The 1,555-nt window shown below is 43.4% G+C and overlaps 1 protein-coding gene across 1 annotated transcript in view; it reads right to left on the reverse strand.

Moving 5' to 3' along the window:
- Positions 1-7: 7 nt before the first annotated feature.
- Positions 8-1,555, reverse strand: part of LOC106536846 (relaxin receptor 2) — a gene marked incomplete at its 5' end in the record, with an annotated part of 27,943 nt that continues 26,395 nt past the window's right edge. The window contains 2 exons of the mRNA XM_014034182.1: positions 8-852; positions 940-1,158. Of these exons, the coding sequence (XP_013889636.1) occupies positions 587-852; positions 940-1,158 (485 nt within the window). The remainder of the gene's footprint in view (positions 853-939; positions 1,159-1,555) is intronic.

The raw sequence follows: 1,555 nt of genomic DNA on the forward strand, positions 1-1,555 counted from the left end.
AATCTGACGTGACATGTTCGTACGAACCCTTTGTACGAACAAAAGTAAGAGAAATTTAGGATAAGAATACGAACATGTTCTTGCGTGAGGCCCAATCAGAGCAGACCACTTCCTATCAGGTCATTCAAAATGGACTAATCTGAACAGCTTTTACGTGACAGTACCGTATGGATTCCTACTTCGTATTACAAGCACCTATTTTGTTGAATTTTTTGTGTGAGCATTGATATTATAATATCAAATGATTTCATACAAACAGTTATGCAGCTGTAGCTAAAATGACGCACAAAGTCATCCACAAGCTGCGACGCTGATGGTTCCAACCCCAGCTCCTCGTGTTTGGGTCATACAGAGGCTTTGGGTTGAACACAAAAAGACACAAAGTTCAAGGTGCAATGAGAATTAATAAAAAAAAAACTGATTGATCAACAAATATCAGAGCATGATTTTAACAGCACAGTGAAGTCTGTCAAACAGTGCTGTTGTCATGTGGGAGCTTAAAAGTGCATCAGTTCCAAAAAAAAAAAAGAAAAAGAAAGGTGTATGACCCGTAGTTTACAAAATGAGACAGTTCACAGACACGCTCTCAGGCGTATCGAGGGTCTGCATCAATCAGAGACAACTGCTGGAGGTAGGATGGCGTCTGGCAGTAAGGCGCTCGAGGCGCGTCGATAAAGATCGTACAGGAGGTTAGGCTTTTGCGGTCTTTCTTCACGGTGTGTCTCCTCTGCCAGCGGCAGAGCAAAACCTCCACCTGCTCTCTGAAGAAGCTGGTGGTCAGCGTGTACAGGATGGGGTTCAAGGCACTGTTGATGGGGAGGATGAAAATGACGACCCAGCTGGAGATGGTGCCTGAAAAAAAGTCGACAAACGGGGAATGATGACGCGACTTGGAAGGAGGATGACGAGATTCTAAAAGGCCTGATTCGGGTTTCTTACCAGGGATTTCCACTTCCAGAAGTGAGAGGACTTTAACTAAGAATATAGGGATCCAGCAGAGGGCGTCAGAGAACACGATGAAGAAAAACCTGTTGGCCACGGCCACGTCTCTGTGCAGCCTGCTCCTCACGTCTGTGGCGTTCAGTCCTGTCTTATAGATGGAGCAAAACATGCTGGAGTAGGAGAAGACGATCACCAGGAACGCCACCAGGTTCAGACCTAAAAAACAGATAGGCACGTACTCAGATGTTTCACTTTGTCAAAAGAATGACAAGTATCAAAATGAAAGGGTATACCCTTTTATTTCTCATGCTGTTCAAYTCAATTCAAAAATACTTTATTGATCCCAGAGGGAAATTAGGTACATTCAGGTATTACACATGTGCATAACCCAGACCTTGCTTGAATACTTACATACTCCGCCTTCGTTTTTGTCTTTAATGTAGTCAAAGATAAAGTACAAACTGCAATAATTCAGAGTTTAAAGCTTTGATTTCAGAAACGCTGGCATCCCTTAAGATAGAATTTCAAGATTGTTCAGTTTTGTTTTGTTTGTTTACACTGGAGCTCAGACAGAACGCAGGGTAACAAGAACAGGGGCGCCAGCAGGTGGTGG

This window comes from Austrofundulus limnaeus, unplaced genomic scaffold (genome assembly GCF_001266775.1).
Source record: "Austrofundulus limnaeus strain Quisiro unplaced genomic scaffold, Austrofundulus_limnaeus-1.0 Scaffold2003, whole genome shotgun sequence".
Classification (NCBI taxonomy): Eukaryota; Metazoa; Chordata; class Actinopteri; order Cyprinodontiformes; family Rivulidae; genus Austrofundulus; species Austrofundulus limnaeus.